General features: G+C 41.9%; 3 protein-coding genes across 3 annotated transcripts in view; 1 reads left to right on the top strand and 2 right to left on the bottom strand.

The window, feature by feature from the left end:
- LOC117810435 (vacuolar protein sorting-associated protein 13C-like) overlaps positions 1 to 1,726 on the bottom strand; it is a 38,926-nt gene extending 37,200 nt beyond the window's left edge. Inside the window, exon 1 of the mRNA XM_034680272.1 lies at positions 1,517 to 1,726. Coding sequence (XP_034536163.1) covers positions 1,517 to 1,616 — 100 coding nt within the window. The 5' untranslated portion in view covers positions 1,617 to 1,726. The remainder of the gene's footprint in view (positions 1 to 1,516) is intronic.
- Positions 1,506 to 11,112, top strand: agrp (agouti related neuropeptide). Its single transcript, XM_034679662.1, has 5 exons — positions 1,506 to 1,781; positions 6,920 to 8,514; positions 10,336 to 10,534; positions 10,636 to 10,730; positions 10,840 to 11,112. The coding sequence occupies exons 3-5, from the start codon at positions 10,396 to 10,398 to the stop codon at positions 11,029 to 11,031; spliced, it is 426 nt and encodes a 141-aa protein (XP_034535553.1). The 5' UTR covers positions 1,506 to 1,781; positions 6,920 to 8,514; positions 10,336 to 10,395; the 3' UTR covers positions 11,032 to 11,112.
- Positions 11,113 to 12,392: 1,280 nt separating this feature from the next.
- LOC117810078 (chymotrypsin A-like) lies at positions 12,393 to 17,143 on the bottom strand. Its single transcript, XM_034679660.1, has 7 exons — positions 16,934 to 17,143; positions 14,774 to 14,877; positions 14,613 to 14,692; positions 13,181 to 13,259; positions 12,908 to 13,088; positions 12,683 to 12,816; positions 12,393 to 12,603 (listed from the first exon to the last, which is right to left on the bottom strand). Exons 1-7 carry the CDS (start codon positions 17,136 to 17,138, stop codon positions 12,442 to 12,444), a joined length of 945 nt encoding a protein of 314 aa, XP_034535551.1. The 5' UTR covers positions 17,139 to 17,143; the 3' UTR covers positions 12,393 to 12,441.

Below are 17,143 nucleotides of genomic sequence, written 5' to 3'. Positions count from 1 at the left end.
GAGACAGAAAGGTTAAAGGTCACTGCTCAGCTCCAATCTGCACAGATGAAATGTTCAAACCAAGCCAGAAACCTTGGTGTAGTCTTAGACTCAGACCTTCATTTCAGCAGCCACATTAAGACCATTACAAAGTCCGCCTACTATCACCTTCAGAATATATCAAGGATTAAAGGACTCATGTCTCAGCAGGATGCAGAAAAACTCCTCCATGCATTTATCTTTAGCAGACTAGACTACTGTAACGGGGTCTTTACAGGACTCCCTAAAGAGTCCATCAGACGGCTGCAGCTCATACAGAATGCTGCTGCTCGAGTCCTAACAAGGACCAACAAAGTAGACCACATCACTCCAGTTCTTAGATCTCTACACTGGCTTCCTGTCTGTCAGAGAACAGACTTTAAAATCCTGCTGATGGTTTATAAAGCCTGTATGCTGATCTGCTGCTACTTTATGAACCAAGTGGACCTCTGAGGTCCTCAGGTCCTGGTCTGCTTTCAGTCCCTAGAGTCAGAAGGAAACATGGTGAAGCAGCATATCTGGAACACATTCCCTGAAAGCTGCAGGTCTGCTCCAACTCTCACCTCTTTAAATCAAAGACTAAGACCTTTCTATTTACCTCTGCCTTCCTATCTTAGATTATTTTAACTCACTTTAAATTAACATTTTAATGTCATTTTTAATATATTTCTAATTTTCCTTTTCTGTTTTATTATATTTGTCATTTTAATTGTGTTCTTTTATGCTTGTCTGAATGTCTCCAATGATTTTAATGTTTTAATGTAAAGCACATTGAAGTTGCCCTCATGTATGAAATGCTCTATACAGATAAAGCTGCCTTCACTTTCTCTTTGACTCATGCAAGTCATTGTTGTGTTTTTATTCTGACCTCTGTGTGTGTGTGTGTGTGTGTGTGTGTGTGTGTGTGTGTGTGTGTGTGTGTGTGTGTGTGTGTGTTTGCAGCTGATAAGCAGCAGTGTAGTCTGTCAGTTGGCTGCATTAAGCCTATTTGCCAGTCTGTCAGATTATCAGCTTCAGTGCAAACTCTGACCTGAGATCAGATGTTCAACAGACAGGACCAGGGTGCACCTGACACCTCACTGTGAGTTTAACATGAAACAACAACAAGGTGAGATATGTGCTTTATCACCTGTTTACTGATGTGTGTTGGATTGAATCCACAAACAAAGCCCTGATAAACAAAACCTCTCAGTGTGAACCACAACAAGCTGCTCTCCCCGCCTCAGGCTGCTGTGTTGTGGTGGAGAGGAGACAGTGACAGCAGCAGACTCGTCCCTTAAATCCACAACAGCATGAAAACAACACATAATATGAGTGTTTTTATAAAGCCGAATTAAAGAGCTGAACCTCCTGATAATGTTTAAATGTTGATATGTGTGAAACAGTTTGTTATTGAGTGTGAAAAAGGCAGATCAATCTAAAGTGTGATATTTCTAAATGAAGTCTCGCGTGACTCTGCTCGTTCTCGCGTTAGCTTCCAGCTAGCTTCAAAGCTCACCTCCCCAGATCCCGATCTTCAGCTGGGACTTGTCCAAGTTCTCCACATAGTCTCCGATGAACCTATTGAGCAGGTCGCTCACCATAGACTCGAAGACCATGACTGACAGCTCCGGGTCGGACCCTGTGGAAGAGCCTGGACCTGGTTTCCTGCTCTGATGATAGATCAGGGATCGACTCTCTCTGGGTTCGATTAGCGTGTGTGATCGATTAGTGCTGTCTGCGCGCTCACAGAGGGGAGAGTGAGGGAATCATCGATCAGTCAGGTGACAGTGAGTCAGGGTGGGAGGTGTTCCTCTACAGGCAGGGTTGTGTTTGCATGTAATCTCTGTTAACTTGAATTTAATCTGAGAGATGTGATATCAATAATCTGAATACTGAGATAAACATTCCTCAAAACACTCAGAGCACAAAGATAGAATGAGATTAGATGTGTCTGCTGTTAAAAACTCTACTTTGTATCTTAGTTAATGCATCTGCCCTTTGTTTTCTGCATTGATTGTTTAATTCAGGGGTGTCCAAAGTAAGGCCCGGGGGCCAATTGCGGTCCAAAGTCCATTTATTTATGGCCCCAAGCTTCCATCTTAAAGTGTGTTATTAATAGAACAGAAATGAATCACCTTCTGAATCACCTGTACATTTACAGTTTCTTTCAAGCGCACAAACAAAAACTAAAGTCAAAACAGAAAAGTCTCAAAAAGCTTCATATGGACGACCTGTCTAAAGCCAAAGCTCTGTGAATTCTGCAAGACGGCAATAAAGAAGAAACACAAGAACTCTTAAAGCTGACAGGTTTTCAAATTCATGTTTTTATCATGATGTGAGAATGTTCTTGATGAACACTAAAAGTTCAGAAGACACAAAAGAGGAAACAAGACATGATCAAAATTATGAAATTGTGCAGAAAAGGCAAAATTTAGTGCATAAAAAATGTTCAGAACTCAGGAAAATAATTATTTAGTTCTTAAATTGTCGTCTGCTGGTCAGAAAAGTCTTAAAAAACAACATGAAAAAGAAGTGATGAAATCCAGATCGTGATCCTGCCATAGGAAAATAACGAGACAATATTTTTCCCACATTGCCCGACCATTTCCAGAAGAAGATAAAGTTTTCAGAAGGACTTTTTCTGTGAATTAAAGGTAAATAGTGTATGAAATTAAAAAATATAGAAAAGAAAAGTTTCCTCTATAGTTGCCCTTTCAGAGGACTAAATATTAAGAAGTGGTGTCTTGGTGACTTTTTCTGTGATTTTCATTGGAAAAGGTTCCCTCTGGATGGCTTTGTAGTAATTTACTGTAATAAAAAGTGCCCCATTGATGCTCCTAGAGTGGGTCAAATGTTGAAAAGTGCCCTCCAGATACCCTTCATGAAAAATCAATGACAGACAGGAGCACTCTGGATTCCCTTGTCGTGGTGTTAACATAAGAAAGAACCTTCAGATTAACTTTTTCTGTGACTCCCGTGTGAAAAGGTGTTCTCTGGACGCTGTTGTGGTGAATTTGAAATAGAAGAAGTGCCCCATTGATGCTTCTCAAGTGAATAAAATGCAGAAAATTGTCCTCTAGATGCCGTTCACATAAAGTTGGTTTATAAAAGGACACTCCGGATGAATTTCCAGGGGAACTCAAATTTAAAGAGTGACCTCTGGATGCTCCTCTAGTGGATACAATATTGATTTCATTGGAAAAGGTGCCGTCTGAGGCCCTTTTAGTGGATTTAATGGTTAAAAAAAGTGTCTTTTTGATGCTCCTTTAATGAGTAAAATGTTAAAAAAGTGTCCTCTGTTTGCCCTCCCAGTGAACTAAATGTAAAAAGTATTTCTCTAAACATGAGTTGTCAGAATAAACTTCACGGTTCTGAAACATGAGATTTAACACTGAACATCTCAGAGCTGCAGTTTGCAGATGTGACCACAGGAGGGCGCCAGAGTTTAACTGTCATGCTGAGTGTTTACAGGTGATCTGCAGTGATGTGGATCGTTATGTTTGTGTATCTGAGAGATAAACTCAGATATCTGATATGAACTCGTGCAGAGAGCAAAAGGAGGAGCAGTGACTAAACATCAACACAAACCAGTAATTATCACATCCCTGGATCCAAACATCCACTTCAAAGGAAAGATGGATCTCTCTCTAGTTTGACTCACTGTGTCACTACTTCATGACTCCTCCAGGTGGCGCTGATCTCATCAGACATCAGGATGTTTCATTACATGAGTGTCTTTGAGTTTATCTCTGATCACAGAATTGCTGCACAGAGACGTGACAGACGAACTCCTCCTCTGACCTGCTGACAGACGGGCTGCAGGAATCAAACACACATATTTAGGACCCGAGCACCAACAAGGTCTTTGAAGTACCCCTTGTTACCCTCAGGGTTTTTCTTTCTTTCTACCTAGTAGAATAAATTACCTTTTTGGAGCCTTAAACACGAAAACTCACCAAACTCGACACACTCATCAGGCCTGGCGACATGTTGATATTCATTTGGTCCCGTCACAAAAATGGTTCAATAGCGCCCCCTTCTTTCCAACTGGGCACCCCTGCAACAGTTAAACTCACATGCATGACATTTTTTTCACGTATCTATCAGGCCAAGACCTACAAAAAAGACTCCTAATGTCATGGTCAAATCCCAACAGGAAGTCGGCCATCTTTTTTTTTTTTCAGTTTTTCACCTGATTTGCAAAGGTACGTATTTAAGGGGTCTTGCCCGAGGCCTTTTCTCCGGTCAAGTCCAAACCACGCACACTCTGTAGTAAACACATTGACGATTCAAAGTTGTTGGAAAAATGTTGCGAAATCTAAAACTTGTGGGCGTGGCAGACTTTCAGGCGGTGCATCAAACGCACATGTCTCGCCATAAACAGGAAATGGATACTTGGGGCTTTGAAATACCCGAAATCCCACCAAATCCAACACACTCATCAAGCCTGTGAAAAAATGTGAGAATCTTTGGGTCTCGCAAAAAAAATGTTAAAAATGTGCTCAGTAGCGCCCCCTAGAATTTTCAAAAAACCCTCCCCATAGAGGTTCTTTTGAGCTACATGCATGATTTCAGACATGCACATTCAGAGCATCAAGACGCACAAAAAAGCCTCTTACACCCATATCCGAAACTCAACTGGAAGAGCGCCACCTAGCACCAAAAAAACAACTCAATCACTATGACACAATTTAATCCAATAAATTACAAAAACCTACAAGATATAATACAACATTTGAAATCCTCATCCTGCTGCCTTGATATTCTACCATCACCATTTTTCAAAAAGGTTTCAGACTGCATGACCTCAGATCTGCTTCAAATTGTCAACATGTCTCTTCTTACAGGTGTCTTCCCCCAGGCCATGAAAACAGCAGTAATTAAACCCCTCCTGAAGAAGAACAATTTAGATACATCAGAAATGAACAACTATAGGCTGATATCAAACCTCCCTTTTTTAAGTAAAATTATTGAAAAAGCTGTTTTTCAACAACTGAACAATTATCTAATGATAAATGACTGTTTTGATGTCTTCCAATCAGGATTCCGATCACATCACAGCACAGAGACCGCTCTAGTCAAGGTCCTCAATGATATTCATTTAAACACAGACAACGGCAAAATCTCAGTTTTGGTATCACTTGATCTCAGTGCTGCTTTTGACACAGTTGACCACAAGATACTACTGGACAGACTTGAAAACTGGGTGGGAATCTCTGGTGCAGTACTAAATTGGCTTAAGTCCTATTTAAATGACCGGGACTATTTTGTGTCTATAGGTAAATACACATCTGAGCGGATGAAAATCGTATGTGGAGTACCTCAAGGATCCATTCTGGGGCCTCTACTATTCAACATCTCCATGCTCCCCTTAGGTCAGATAATAAGAAACAACCAAATAAAATACCATAGCTATGCAGATGACACACACATTTACATCACCATATCACCAGGGGATTATAGTCCCATACAAACACTGAGTAAATGCATTGAACAAATCAATGACTGGACGAGCCAGAACTTTCTTCAGTTAAACAAAGAAAAAACTGAAATGATTGTTTTTGGAGGAAGAAAGGTTAAAGGTTACTGCTCAGCTCCAATCTGCACAGATCAAATGTTCAAACCAAGCCAGGAACCTTGGTGTAGTCTTAGACTCAGACCTTCATTTCAGCAGCCACATTAAGACCATTACAAAGTCCGCCTACTATCACCTTCAGAATATATCAAGGATTAAAGGACTCATGTCTCAGCAGGATGCAGAAAAACTCCTCCATGCATTTATCTTTAGCAGACTAGACTACTGTAACGGGGTCTTTACAGGACTCCCTAAAGAGTCCATCAGACGGCTGCAGCTCATACAGAATGCTGCTGCTCGAGTCCTAACAAGGACCATCAAAGTAGACCACATCACTCCAGTTCTTAGATCCCTACATTGGCTTCCTGTCTGTCAGAGAACAGACTTTAAAATCCTGCTGATGGTTTATAAAGACCTGAATGGTTTAGGCTGATCTGCTGCTACTTTATGAACCACCTGGACCTCTGAGGTCATCAGGTACTGGTCTGCTTTCAGTCCCTAGAGTCAGAAGGAAACATGGTGAAGCAGCGTTTAGTCATTATGCTCCACATATCTGGAACACACTCCCTGAAAGCTGCAGGTCTGCTCCAACTCTCACCTCTTTAAAATCAGAGATTAAGACCTTTTTATTTAACACTGCCTTCCTATCTTAGATTATTTTAACTCACTTTAAATTAACATTTTAATGTAATTTTTAATATATTTCTAATTTTCCTTTTCTTTTCTGTTTTATTATATTTGTCATTTTAATTATGTTCTTTTATGCTTGTCTGAATGTTTCCAATGCTTTTAATGTTTTAATGTAAAGCACATTGAGTTGCCCTCGTGTATGAAATGCGCTATACAAATAAAGCTGCCTTGCCTTGCCTAGCTTTGAATGTGAAGAATGGCGCCCAAATAAGGGTGTGTATTTCAGAGATCTTGCCCCAGGCCTTTTCTCTGATCAAGTCCAAACCACACACACTCTGTAGTAAACACATAGAAGATTCAAAGTTGTTAGAGGCATACCGTTCAGACTAAAACTGTGGGCGTGACAGACTGTCAAATTTGGAGGTTTTCTTGGCAATCTGCCAAAAACTTGTAACATTAGCACCACCTAATGGACACAAGCGGTATGTACTCTCAGATCTTGCTTTTACATCATGTGGTGGCTTATATCAGGCGGTGGTTTACATGAGGCGGTGGCTGCAGGTGTGTGAGGGCCTGTTCATCACCGCTTGCATCTTTAATTATTATTACATTTTAAATAAAGTTATGAACACATTTATTAAACAGAGAAGTAAGAACAAGGTGGTTTATTGTCACGCTGAAACTGAAGACAGTCTCGTTGTTTCTTTTTTGCAGTGTGACAGAAGAAGGAGGACGCTGCAGTCGATGCATCATGGATGTGCGTCCTCCTTCTTCTCTCTGAGACGTGCCGACAGTTTGAGGACGCCTGAGGCCGTGAAACCTCACCATGCACAGGGCGGGAGCTCAGTTTGTACGATAGTCTCAAGGTGTTACAGGTTGGAGCTGGAGGAGCATGTACGTGTGGAGCTGACCCCGTCTGCAGAGGATGATAAAAGTCCCCTTGTCAGGTTTCCAGACGTAGTCTCAAAAAAGAGGCCGAGCTGACCTGGATCTCCTGCATACTGACTCTTTCAGAGAGAGGCAGCTTGTGTTACGTTCAGGGTTTTTAGTTCAGGGAGGAGCAGCAGGGAGACCAAAGGAGAGTCTCAGGGGGTTCAAATCCAGAGGGCTGTGGGTTTCAGGCAGGAGCAGGTTTTTGCAGACGCTGCAGCTCCCGGGTAGTCGAGTCTGAGGACAAGGAACGGGTGCAAGTCGCCACTCTGGTGAGTGGACGCACTCCCTGACTGTCAAGGAGTCTGAGATCATCGTCTTCCTCCTTGTCCAGAACCAGACCAGGGGAGGTCAGCACAGCAGGTTGAAGGCCTTTGTTGCAGCTGGTGAAGTCTGGAGGTTGCAATCGAGTGTCTCATCCTGCAGCCAGTGTATGAAGCGGCTCATGACGGCAGGTATAACTTCTTCCTTCTGCTACTCTTTGCAGCTTTGACACCGTCTCCAGGACTCACGGCGACCTGGCTCCTGACCTGTGGGAGGAGCCTGTCTTCATAAAGTCTGTGCAGAGAGGACAGGAAGCTTCTGACCCTCTCAAACATCAGGAACTCATGTGGGTCGCCCTTCGCCAGCTTGTGATGATGTGCTGTCGCTCCACACTGACCTCTAGTGTTCACCTGCAGCGCCTCACCTCAGTGTTCCCACAGCAACAGCTCAACCTGCAGCATCAAGTGCACATCGTGTTGTTGTTGTTGATGATGAAGATGAAGAGACGTCTCATTAACCCCGCTGATGGATGTGTAATCACCTGAGTGCAGCCGTGATGTCATCACCTGGCACAGTTCAGAGAACTGGAGGAGGATGAGGAGTCAGGCGCCGAGGAGGAAGAGGAGTTTAATGAGGCTGCAGATTGAGGAAGCAGCCAATGTTCTCTGATCAAACACTCTCGCTCCTTCATCGGCCGGTCACAGAGCGCTTCAGGAACAACCGGAAACTAATGAAGCGGATGTTCAATAAGAGTCAGCGAGGGGATCATCAGAGGTCTGAACACACACATGAACATAAACACACGGCTCGGGTCATTAACCCAGGAGGAACACTTTCATTATCACAGAGTCCAGAGAGCTCAAAGAAACATGTCAACAAACACAACAGGAAGGACACGTCAGCCTCCCCAAACACATCCTCACATTCCTGAGATTATATCAACACACACACACACACACACACACACACACACACACTTAAACAAACCTGTCCTTCCACAAGGTCACAGCCCGCCCCTTTCATCAGCACCCCCCTGCTGGTCATGTGACCTCCCTCCTCTTAAGATCGCCATCTGACCCCTGAGAGAGAGACACAACGAGGAGTCCCAGCGACAGGTGAGTGACCTCTCTGTCTTTGTGTGTGTGTGTGTGTGTGTGTGTGTACATGTGTGTGTGTGTGTGTGTGGGTCAGCGTCTCTGTTAAAGCTGAATGTATTTATTTTATATTTTATTTATAGGTATTATCAAATATTATTGTAATTTTAACAGAAATATAAAATAAAAAGGAAGAATAAAATATCTTATAATAAAATAAAATCAGATGAATCTTCTTACTTGACACAAGAGAGTTTTTAAAAGACAATAATTTTAAAAAATATGTTTGAATAATGGAGAATTATTTGATGTGATTTGCTGTTAAATCAATAAATATAATACATATACATATATATTTTAATTTTTTAATTAAAACAACAAATAGAAATAATAATAATAAGACATATATATTTTATTTTTAAAATCTTTTAGAAATAAAAAAAGAATAATAAGAATAATGCTTGTATTTTATTTAAAAAATCTAAAACAATAAATAGAAATATAATAATAATAATAATACATATATAAATATATTAATTCGAATAAAAAAATAATAATAATACGTATCTATTTTTTTTTTAAATTAGATTTAAATAATAATAATAATATTTTTTATTTATATATCACCTTTAAAAACAAATGTTTACAAATTGCTATGACAAACAAATCATGGCAGAATTCAGGATGATGACAGAGTAAACCTTTAACACACAGAAGAGAAGTGAAGAAAATTTTAAAAATGCCAAAAACAAATATTTCTATCTTTAGTCTGAATATAATCTGTAATATTTTCCACAGATTAAAGGATATTTAAGTTTGTTTTAAACAGTAAAACTTCTACATTTTATTCTCATCAGGCAGCGCACCTTATTTTTTTAATTGCACTCTTTTAATGCACTTTTTATACATTTTAGACTAACACAAGATTTTAACTCAACACCTGCACTTTTTTTTAGCTCTAACTAGCCGTCCATTAATTCATCTTGTTTTATGTCTTTGTAATTTATTTCATGTCTGATGTGTGGGGCACAATATGTCACCTCTGTGTATCACACAGTCTCCTATAGTGCAAGCTCTGGTTGCGGTTCTGTCTCTAGATTTAAGTTTGATATATTCACAGAGAGGCAGTGGAGCAAGTCCATGCAAGACTTTGTAGATCAAGCAGGCAAATTTATTTCTGAAGTATGATGCAATGATGGAAACTAAGAGTCTTTCTGTCAAAGACTTTGAGAGATTCTATTGGTTTGAGTGTTGTTGCATTTGCTGTTGACCAGTTTGTTACACAGTGTTCTACATGAGAGTTAATCCCAGCATGCAAACCAATGTAAAGATGGTTTTTAAAAAGCTTCTGAATGTATTTTTTGCAGGTCAGACGTTGTGCAGGAGCTCTGTTGGATGTTTTGATGCTCACCTGTCTGATAACACAGATGTGCAAATTCATCTTCTACATAAGGAAACAGGAAACTGTGTTTACAGTTTTATCTGTGACATAAAATAAACCAAATGGATGTGCTTTTAGACGCTGCATACAGACTCTAATTGTCCATTTTTTGTGTTATTATGTGATCTTGGTGTTTTCATAGTTTAGCTCTGATCCAAAACGACGTCAGCGTAACACCAGTGCATCAAATAAACATGTTAAGACGGGTCAGAGAAGTAACGGCTGTTTCTGGAAGCAGAAAAGAAAATGACTTTTAGGTACTTTTAGTTTTAGGGCTTGAAGGAATCCACACGAGGAACTCTGAGAACATGTTGCGTGTGCTATTGAGTAAAAACAAAAGGTCTCAAAGTTGAAACTTGATCCAGAATGCTCCTCCAGTTGACTTCTCTCTCTCCTCACAGTGGATCTTTCTGGAGAAGCCGAGGATTGTGGGAGTTGCAGTTCTTCTCTCTGACAGCAGGATGTTTGGCTCTGTGCTGCTCTGCTGTTGCTCCTTCACTCTGCTGCGTCTCTCTTCCGCTCTGGTTCACGGAAACGTCCCGCTGGATGACGGTCCGGCAGCCGGGCGCCGCGCTGACACCTCTTACCTGTCTGACATCAGTGAGTGACACCCGTCCAATCAGAACGCTCAGCTGTGTCTTCTCGTGATGGTCGAGGTGCTGCAGGTAATAATGCTGCTCTGTTTCCTGATTGTTGTTCAGTAGAGAGAGGCCGCGCCCCTGATCCGGTGCATGACCCCGCCCTCCTAGCTGTGGACTCGGTGGAGGATCACTTCCTGATGGACGCCTACGACGAAGTAGGTGATGCTTATTTGAGTTGTATAAAAAAGCTTCAACACTGGAGTCATTCTGGGATGGAAACCCTCCGGGGGTTAAAAATGAAACCCCTCTTGGTTCCTGTTTCAGGACTCGTCAGCAGGTCTGCAGCTGCAGGGTCGGGCCATGCGTTCCCCTCGCCGCTGCATCCCCCATCAGCAGTCGTGTCTGGGTTACCCTCTGCCCTGCTGCGACCCCTGTGACACCTGCTACTGCCGCTTCTTCAACGCCATCTGCTACTGCCGCCGGGTCGGCCACGCCTGTCCACCCAGACGCACCTGATGAGAACCGGGTCTGCTGACGGGAAACCTGTTGATGCTCTTTCTGTTACATGTTGTATAAAATGTGTTCTTTGTGAAATGAACTGTGAAGTAAAAATCTATTTTCAGAAGTCAAATTATCGTCTACGCTGTCAGTTATTGCAAATTAAAAAGGGTCATCTCCAGCTGATCAAAACACACCTTTAAATACTACACACTGTACCTTTAAATACTACACACTGTACCTTTAAATACTACACACTGTACCTTTAGATACTACACACTGTACCTTTAAATACCACACACTGTACCTTTAAATACTAAGCACTGCACCTTTAAATACTACACACTGTACCTTTAAATACTACACACTGTACCTTTAAATACTACACACTGTAGCTTTAAATACTACACACTGCACCTTTAAATACCACACACTGCACCTTTAAATACTACACACTGTACCTTTAAATACTACACACTGCACCTTTAAATACTACACACTGCACCTTTAAATACCACACACTGCACCTTTAAATACTACACACTGCACCTTTAAATACCACACACTGTACCTTTAAATACTACACACTGTACCTTTAAATACCACACACTGCACCTTTAAATACCACACACTGCACCTTTAAATACTACACACTGCACCTTTAAATACTACACACTGTACCTTTAAATACTACACACTGCACCTTTAAATACTACACACTGTACCTTTAAATACTACACACTGTACCTTTAAATACTACACACTGTACCTTTAAATACTACACACTGCACCTTTAAATACTACACACTGCACCTTTAAATACTACACACTGTACCTTTAAATACTACACACTGCACCTTTAAATACTACACACTGTACCTTTAAATACTACACACTGTACCTTTAATACTACACACTGCACCTTTAAATACTACACACTGTACCTTTAAATACTACACACTGTACCTTTAAATACTACACACTGTACCTTTAAATACTACACACTGTACCTTTAAATACTAAGCACTGTACCTTTAAATACTACACACTGTACCTTTAAATACTACACACTGTACCTTTAAATACTACACACTGTACCTTTAAATACTACACACTGTACCTTTAAATACTACACACTGCACCTTTAAATGCTACACACTGTACCTTTAAATACTACACACTGTACCTTTAAATACTACACACTGTACCTTTAAATACTACACACTGTACCTTTAAATACTACACACTGCACCTTTAAATACTACACACTGTACCTTTAAATACTACACACTGTACCTTTAAATACTACACACTGTACCTTTAAATACTAAGCACTGTGCCTTTAAATCTTTGGTGTGAACAGAGGACAGGGACAGTTCTGTTTTTATAGTTTTTGCATTTTATTAATGATGTTTTTATGGAACGAGCTTAGTTGGCGGCGATGGTCTGGTCCATCCAGGCGCGGAGCTCGGTGACACGGGCGTACACACCGGGCATGGTGGGAGTGCAGGTGCCGCTGCCCCAGGACACAATACCGACCAGGGTCCAGGCTCCAGCCTTCTCGCAGACCAGGGGACCACCAGAGTCTCCCTGTAAAAAAAAACAAAGAGCAGATAATTAGCAACACATAGAGAACAGGACTTGAGATGTACCTGAACGCACCACCCACCATGCAGGAGGAAGCTCCAGAGGCTCCAGCGCAGATCATCAGGTCTGAGATTCTGCTGCCCCAGTACTGTTTGCACTGCTGGTTGGTCAGCAGGGGGAGGGCGGCCTGCTGCAGCAGGGCGGGGGTGTCAGGAGCTACAACACACAGACACACACGCATCATTAAGACTGACCTGGCTTTAGAGACCATATCCTGTCTGTACGCCTCTTTGATTGGCCGGCTCACCGTTGTGGCGGGTCAGACCCCAACCGCTGGTCACGCATCTCATGCCTCCCTCGAAGTTGTCTGAGGTCTCGGCGATGCACACGGGGGAAACACGCATGTTCAACTGAGCGGGGCTGGCCAGCTTGATGAGCAGGATGTCGTTGTTGATGGTGTAGCCGTTGTAGCGAGGGTGCTTGAACACCTGACAGGAAGTGACATCAGGGGTCACGATTGGAGGACGAACGGGAACACGGGATGAGGACGGGATTAAAGGTGGATGTTTCTGTCACTTACCTTTCCAACCTTCATGACCTGGGTGTCCTCAGCGTTGGAGGAGCGGTCGTGCTCGCCCAGGATGACGCGGTGGGAAGTCCTGCAGGAAGGAAACAAGGAGCATGAGGCGGCCATGTTGTGTCAAAAACATCTGAAGGTGACTGGATTAAGGTGACTGGATTAAGGAGACTGGATTAAGGTGTCAGGATTAAGGTGTCAGGATTAAGGTGACTGGATTAAGGTGACTGGATTAAGGTGAGTGGATTAAGGTGTCAGGATTAAGGTGTCAGGATTAAGGTGAGTGGATTAAGGTGTCTGGATTAAGGTGTCAGGATTAAGGAGAGTGGATTAAGGAGTCAGGATTAAGGTGTCAGGATTAAGGTGTCAGGATTAAGGTGTCTGGATTAAGGTGTCAGGATTAAGGAGAGTGGATTAAGGAGTCAGGATTAGGGTGAGTGGATTAAGGAGTCAGGATTAAGGTGAGTGGATTAAGGTGTCAGGATTAAGGAGAGTGGATTAAGGAGTCAGGATTAAGGTGAGTGGATTAAGGTGTCAGGATTAAGGTGACTGGATTAAGGTGTCAGGACTAAGGTGTCAGGATTAAGGTGACTGGATGAAGGTGTCAGAATTTAGGAGACTGGATGAAGGTGTCTGGATTAAGGGGACTGGATTAAGGTGACTGGATTAAGGTGTCAGGATTAAAGTGAGTGGATTAAGGAGTCAGGATTAAGGTGTCTGGATTAAGGTGTCTGGATTAAGGTGTCAGGATTAAGGTGTCAGGATTAAGGTGTCTGGATTAAGGTGTCAGGATTAAGGAGAGTGGATTAAGGTGTCAGGATTAAGGAGAGTGGATTAAGGTGTCAGGATTAAGGTGTCAGGATTAAGGTGTCAGGATTAAGGTGTCTGGATTAAGGTGAGTGGATTAAGGTGTCAGGATTAAGGTGTCAGGACTAAGGTGTCAGGATTAAGGTGAGTGGATTAAGGTGTCAGGATTAAGGTGTCAGGATTAAGGTGTCAGGATTAAGGTGTCAGGACTAAGGTGTCAGGATGAAGGTGAGTGGATTAAGGTGTCAGGATTAAGGAGAGTGGATTAAGGTGTCAGGATTAAGGTGAGTGGATTAAGGTGAGTGGATTAAGGTGTCAGGATTAAGGAGAGTGGATTAAGGAGTCAGGATTAAGGTGAGTGGATTAAGGTGTCAGGATTAAGGAGAGTGGATTAAGGTGTCAGGATTAAGGAGAGTGGATTAAGGAGTCAGGATTAAGGAGAGTGGATTAAGGAGTCAGGATTAAGGTGAGTGGATTAAGGAGTCAGGATTAAGGTGAGTGGATTAAGGTGTCAGGATTAAGGAGAGTGGATTAAGGAGTCAGGATTAAGGAGAGTGGATTAAGGAGTCAGGATTAAGGTGAGTGGATTAAGGAGTCAGGATTAAGGAGTCAGGATGAACATGTTTACCTGACATTGCAGTGAGCAGCTGTCACCACCCAGTTCTCGTTGATGAGAGAGCCTCCGCAGAAGTGGAAGCCGGTGTAATCCTGAAAACAACAAAGAGTGTGTGACGATGACCGTGTGAGCTCAGGTGTGTATGTGTGGTGTGTATTTGTGTGTGCATTTACCTGCAGGGACACCTGCCAGGGCCAGGAGTGGGGCACTGCCTCCTCACCGTTCACGATACGGGAGTATCCGGTGATGACGGGGGAGATGGCGGGATTGCCGCACCCTGATGACATCATCAACATTTTACCATGAGCATAAATCAACCAATCGTCTTCATGCAACAACATCCAGCAGGAGGATGGGATTAAACAGCCTTCAAGGTTTGTTTTCACTTCTTTGGATAAACACGCCTGAAGATGAACGATGTGTCAGGTTCTTGTCAGAGTTTAAACCCAAACAAAGCGAATTAAGATCCATCTTTAGGGACCCTGTCCCCCATGGGTTGTTAGACTCATCCTAACTTTTCTTACTTCTGTATCAAAGAGAAGCAGCCATCATACCATCATCATAAAAGAGGGGATTTCTGCATCTGATTTTTTGAGCCAGAAGAGACAAAGCTTCTACGATAGGATGGATAAAGGTTGCTGTGTCTGCAGCAGCTAGAGATATTTTAAAACCACGCTCTCCTGAAACCATCTCTGATTCTTGGACTTTACCAATGCTGATCCTTAAAACACATAAACAAGCTCCACCAGCTCTGCACTCTTCCATTTTATCTTCATGTGAAGAGGTGAGACTTTGGAGGGCTGACGAATGATAGCATGAGATCTGTGCATAGACTGGTGTTACTGCATCTTTAATTTGACTCTGAATGTCAGCATAGTTTGCATCATGCTGTATTTACTGTAAGAAGACTCTAGAAATGAAGACCATTAACTTGTGAGGAAAATGTTTACAAATACACTGTAAAAGGGGATTTTAGGTTTTAGTTACCTCAGCTCACTTAAATGTCAGTTTTACCTGAAATATCAAGTCAAATAGTGTCCAACTAATCAGTCCAACCAGAGTACTTCAGGTATCATAGATTTCCTTGTTGACAGGAAAATGGAAATGCACAGGAAACCCCTTACAGTCCCTGGAGTGACCCACCTTTACAACGCCAAGTGCTGCAAGAGACACTCTGATTGGATCAATGTTTGAACACTTCTCTGCATGCAGTGCAGAAGCTCAATGTGTGATATTTGTAGACTTTGTTACTCCTTAGTTTCTGTTTTAATACTGACACAGTTCTTTATAGTGAGAGCACTCTTCTGTTATTCTGCTTACAGTTTTACTTCTAGATCAATATTAAACATTAATTTAATATTAATCCATTCTTCATGATAGCATTCTGATGCCACATCAAATTCAGGCAACAAAGCTCTGGTCAGTTTTGACATTGAATAAAGTATTTTGAATGTTGTCTCATGTTGAGAAATCATTTTTATGGAGTATGTTTTTTTAAAATTGAGTCTTAGGTTGTTTTAAGAAATGACTTGTTTTTTTTAATGAACGTAATGTTCCAAGTAAGATGAACAAGTCAGGGAAAAAGTGACCTGAAGTTGATTCAATAAAACACTTTGTTGAGTTAACATTTTAGACATGTTTGCAGAAGTGTTAATTATTAATTGATCCAACAAGATGCTTAGTTCAGTCATGTTTTTACAACTCCATAAACCTGTAGAAACATGTTGATGTAATTTGTTTTTTCATGTTGTTTCTACTCAGATTTAGGTTTTTAAAACTTAGAATTGCTCGTTGGTCTCATTGAAAAAGCTTGTGGATTAAACTTAAAGTATGAAGTTGATAGAACTCATGTATCAGCACTGTCTTTGACACCCCGACTAAAAAAACGAAAGGCAAAAGAGGAAACAACTTACATTTCTTGGCTTGCTGAACTTAACATTTTAAGGCAGCCAGGTTACAAATTATTTTAAGTTGAACTAACTTAGTGTGGAAATAAATCCATGACAAAACAGCTTGTTTGTTTCACTAATTCCTTACGATTTGACTTATTTTTTGCATCCACTGAAGTCGCCCCCTGCTGGACGTCAGGAAGAGTGCACGTTGAAGCGCTTTCGTCTCCTCAGTGTTTGAAACTAGCATGCTGAAGTGCTCTGAGCTTTTCCACCTGCTGTGTCCTCGTATGAAATCCAACATAAAGTCAGAATGACATTCTGGGACGTGTTTGCAGGTCCCAAAAAAAGATTCATTCATCGGTTTAAACTTGGAAATAGAAAACAATCATCCCACTGCTAAGTCTACTCTACCCATCATGCCTCACTCCGGTTCTTTCTCACCGTAGGCGGCGCCGAAGAAGGCGAGGCAGGAGAGGATCCAAAGGAAAGCCATGGCTCGATCATGTCGGGTCTGTCTGAGCGAGCGGCTTTTATACAGCGGAGGGACGACGTGATTGGACGGCACCAGACAGCCCAGAGGACACCTTATCAGAGGCGCTGGGAGTTTAGACAGGTGGAGCTGACGGAGCGTTTTCCACCTGAACATGACGG

Source organism: Notolabrus celidotus, chromosome 3 (assembly GCF_009762535.1).
Source record: "Notolabrus celidotus isolate fNotCel1 chromosome 3, fNotCel1.pri, whole genome shotgun sequence".
Taxonomy (NCBI): Eukaryota; Metazoa; Chordata; class Actinopteri; order Labriformes; family Labridae; genus Notolabrus; species Notolabrus celidotus.
This window is presented reverse-complemented; position numbering and strand designations above follow the sequence as displayed.

Excerpts from the sequence above, each read along its gene's own strand:
- agrp (XM_034679662.1), top strand. The coding sequence starts at position 10,396 with ATGTTTGGCTCTGTGCTGCTCTGCTGTTGCTCCTTCACTCTGCTGCGT. Across the intron at positions 10,535-10,635 it reads CTCTTACCTGTCTGACATCA|TAGAGAGAGGCCGCGCCCCT; the intron begins GTGAGTGACACC and ends ATTGTTGTTCAG. Across the intron at positions 10,731-10,839 it reads TGATGGACGCCTACGACGAA|GACTCGTCAGCAGGTCTGCA; the intron begins GTAGGTGATGCT and ends TTCCTGTTTCAG.
- LOC117810078 (XM_034679660.1), bottom strand. The coding sequence starts at position 17,138 with ATGTTCAGGTGGAAAACGCTCCGTCAGCTCCACCTGTCTAAACTCCCA. Across the intron at positions 14,878-16,933 it reads CTTCTTCGGCGCCGCCTACG|GGTGCGGCAATCCCGCCATC; the intron begins GTGAGAAAGAAC and ends TGATGTCATCAG. Across the intron at positions 14,693-14,773 it reads CCTGGCAGGTGTCCCTGCAG|GATTACACCGGCTTCCACTT; the intron begins GTAAATGCACAC and ends TGTTGTTTTCAG.